At 53.6% G+C, this 3,712-nt stretch overlaps 1 protein-coding gene across 1 annotated transcript in view; it reads right to left on the minus strand.

The window, feature by feature from the left end:
• TEX264 (testis expressed 264) overlaps positions 1 to 3,283 on the minus strand; it is a gene marked incomplete at its 3' end in the record, with an annotated part of 34,194 nt that extends 30,911 nt beyond the window's left edge. The window contains exons 1-2 of the mRNA XM_010282374.1: positions 3,213 to 3,283; positions 1,744 to 2,035 (exon numbers count right to left, since the gene is read on the minus strand). Of these exons, the coding sequence (XP_010280676.1) occupies positions 1,744 to 2,022 (279 nt within the window). The remainder of the gene's footprint in view (positions 1 to 1,743; positions 2,036 to 3,212) is intronic.
• Positions 3,284 to 3,712: the final 429 nt, after the last annotated feature.

A 3,712-nucleotide genomic window follows, 5' to 3' on the forward strand; every position in this document is an offset into this window, starting at 1 on the left:
TCACTGCAAATATCCTTATCAGTACCTGCGGGCCACAGCAGTAGGAGCTTTCACTAGCCCATGCTTCGGCAAACAGAGAGACAAGGCATGGCACCCAAACAGAAAAGGTTTGCAAGGCAACTGCAGGCATGTCCATATCACGTCCCTGGAGCAGGGCAGCACCAAGCATGGATGCTGAGCCCTTCCGACAGCATCGACTTGCCCCACTCCACCCCCAGAGATGCCAGGGGAAGAAACAGCAGCACTGGGGTTCTCTGCTCCAGAAGAGGACCTCGACACAAGGACAAGGACACAAATTAGTAGCGGGGGAACTGGCGACTCCGACCACATGGGCCTAGCACACCAGGTAATCTCCATGGCTCCCATCCCTCACCCACTCCAAACACAACACTTCTTGCAGACAAAAGTGTCCACGCGCATCTAGTTGAACCTTGCCTCTGCCCGGCTCATCCCAGGGCAGGGGGGAAGTCCTCTTTACCATCCTCCGTCCCAAGCCAGGAAGAGGCACTGCAGGGTGTCTCTTCTCCGCCTCCCATGATCCAGAAGCAAGAACTGGAAGGTAAAAGTAAATCAGCGCACCACAGGACACAAAGACACAAGGTGGATGAGTGCCCCAGGCTCTGCTGAGCACGGTCAGCTCAGTGTTTTCTCACCTCTGGTATGCTCCTGCCACAGTACTCCAAGAAGCCACTCAGCACTATGTTTTCATGGACAAGTTCCCTCTAAGCAGGTCCAACCCTTGGAAGCACCACCTTGCAAGCAATGAAGCAGGGGCAGGTACTATGCGGCCCACGAGGGTTCCTAAAGCAGGGCCAGTCACTCCCAGAGCAGAAGCACTGGGCGAGAGCTATCAGCCCAAGCACTGTGCCCCACGCCAGCTCCCAGCACACGTGCCCAAGCACAGGCACAGGGCTGCTGGCCACCCCACCATCGTCACCCCCACCCCCCTCAGCATTCCTCCACGGTCACACTAGCTACTGCAGAATTACTGGGGAGCCAGGCTGTCTGCCACAGACAAATGCCCACATGCCAATAACGGGAGACCCCAGTGCCACCAAGCATCAGCAGCCAGGCTCCTCACCCCCCAGCAAGTTCTGATGCACTTTTGTTTGCCCCTTGCCCTGGAACATACCCACCAGAGCACTTAGCTCTGGCTGGTAGCCATCAGGCAGTGCACTTTCTGCTCACCTCGCAGCCTGAAGAGCATCATGGAGTAATTGTTTCATCAGACAAGAGCCCTCAGCATGCACCACCTGATGTTTCAGTAAGAACTCTTGGGGGATGTAAAGACTACACGGAAGCTCAGAAATACATGAAAGCACTAGATACAAGAGGAGTATGGATGAGGACACAGCTCACTGAAGAGACCATCTGCTTTCAACCACAGAGCTGCAAGTCCAGAAGGAGCCTCGGCTGCACTTCCTGCAGCCAGAGGATCTGCTAAGGAATTCCTCACCTTGGGGTCATGGACATTGACCTCTGCTGCTTCACCAGATCCGTTATCCTGCTGATAACTTGTTCAGCATTGCTTGCCCAATGCCTTCCAGTTAGGGTTATCCAAGAAACCATCTGCTTTCAGGTGTCTTTCCCCACAGAGCATCCTCTGCACATCTGGGAGACCTTGTGAACCTCAGTGCTCATCTACAGAGGATGAGCTGCAAGTGCCTGAAATACAATCGGGGAGCATCCCGAGCCAGGAACACGGAACACAAGAGCTTGCCGGCCCCACCGGGCACACCTTACCGTGTGAGGGTTGTCATAGTAGACGCCGATGGAGCAGAGCTTCGAAGAGATGCTGCAGCCGTCTGTGAAGAGCTGCCCAGATTCGCCATACGGGCCCACTCGGAACTTGTAGGCCAGCGTGATGTTTCCGACAGGCGGGGAGCCAGCACTCACAACCACCTCAGTGAAGAGCCCCGAGTAGACAACGAAACCGAAGATGGTCAACAGCAGCAGCATGACCAGTGCTGCAATCAGTCCAAGAAGCACCCAGTCGGACATGATGGACACTTGGTGCTCCATGCTTCCTGATGCACTAGTGGCAAGAAGAGAGAAGAAAAAAAAGGAGGAGAGTTAAGCTAGCAGTCAGACAAGCAATCACTCTCTAAAGCTATTTATTTGCAGCAAAACATACCCACTTCCAATTCCTCTTATGCGCGAAGCTTAAAGACAGTGCAGCCCCTCCTCCAAAACCTCCTGTATATTAGTCCCACGTTGCATCAGCCTGCTCCAATTGGTCAGCAGGTACAAATCACACTGCTTCAGTGCCTCTTGGGAATGAGGTGGTTATGGAGGGAGGACAGAGAGGCACTGTCCCCATCTCCCCAGAACCAGCCATACTGTTCACGACCAGCCTTGCCTCCAGGAGAGGCCAAAAACCATGCTGGGAGCCCGCACCACCCAACAGCTCTACAGTACTGGGATTAGGGGACCATAATCAAATAATTTATCTTTTATAGATACCAGACCTGACACTGTGACCAAGGCAGCCACTTTGTCAAAAACTCTAGAAGTCCAGTCCTTTAATAACCCAAACAAGAACCATACCAGTTCAGAGCTGAGCCCTCCATTGGAATCCGAGCACATAGAGGGGCTCAGAGAAAGCTGACGACCCAGCCAGAAAAAGCTCAACACATTCAGGTGCAATGAATTACCGGTATTTCTTGTAGACTTTTTTTTTTTTACGTTAAAAGAGTTATTATAAGCCCAACCAAGGCTTCCTGTTTTCTTTGCCATCTTTTCTCTCTCGTGCTGACTGTGGGACACAGCAGCCTGGCAAATGCCTCCTGCTTGTTTTCACCCACCAAGCACGATCACTCTGGGGAGTTGCAACACAAGCCACCACAGGAGAGTTGTTTGTGTTTTATTCTCCCTTGAAACACAGCTCTGGTCACAAGGAGTGGTTGCGACGCTCCCCCGAGACTTTTAAGGGAGGTAGGTTTGAAAGCAAAGGCTGAAGTAAACAATTCACCTTTACCTCTGTGTTATAAACACACTTTGTCCAAAAAAAAGTCACTCATGGCAGCTGCTGCTTGCTCAGCTTCATGGCAAACAAAAAGCCACATCCTGGTAGGAACTGCGGGCGGCTCCGCTCTGCTCGACCCCAGCGAGCAGAGGTGCAGCAAAACCAAGCCCTGCAGAGCTGACACCGGCAGCCGCGCTCTTGGTGCCATGGCAGCGCCAGGCCAAGCACCGTCTCATGCCCTACTCACCTGAAAAACCAGCTCAGCCCAGAAACGGTTCACGACATCTGATCCACAGGGGTGCGGGATCCGCGGCGCTGCAGCAGGAAAAAATAAGTATCACTGCTTCCTTTCAAACTCACAAGGCCAAAAGCAAAACAGTCGGGGCAGGGCACCCAAAAGGCACTCAGTCGTCTTGGACCTGCTTCCCAGAGGAGGCGTCCCAAGGAGCACCTTCTCCTCCAGGGCCCCACAGATGGAGTTTTCTTCCCAAAACTCTGCAGTTGAATGCACGGGCACCAAGAAACATGGAAATTGGAGAGGAATGGTGAAGGAGGACGATGTCCCACCCCAGCCGTCCCCCGGCTCCCCCAGGACACCTGAGCTACTGCTCCGGGGTGACCTCACAGTGGAGTGCTCCCGGACCTGTATCTCGGCCGGAGCTATACATCCGCACGGTTCCCAGCAGTGCCTCGCCTCCTCCCTAGAGCCACCACGGATTTATTAGTTCCCATCACGGTTTTGGCGCT

This window comes from Phaethon lepturus, unplaced genomic scaffold, assembly GCF_000687285.1.
Source record: "Phaethon lepturus isolate BGI_N335 unplaced genomic scaffold, ASM68728v1 scaffold16672, whole genome shotgun sequence".
In the NCBI taxonomy this organism is placed as follows: Eukaryota; Metazoa; Chordata; class Aves; order Phaethontiformes; family Phaethontidae; genus Phaethon; species Phaethon lepturus.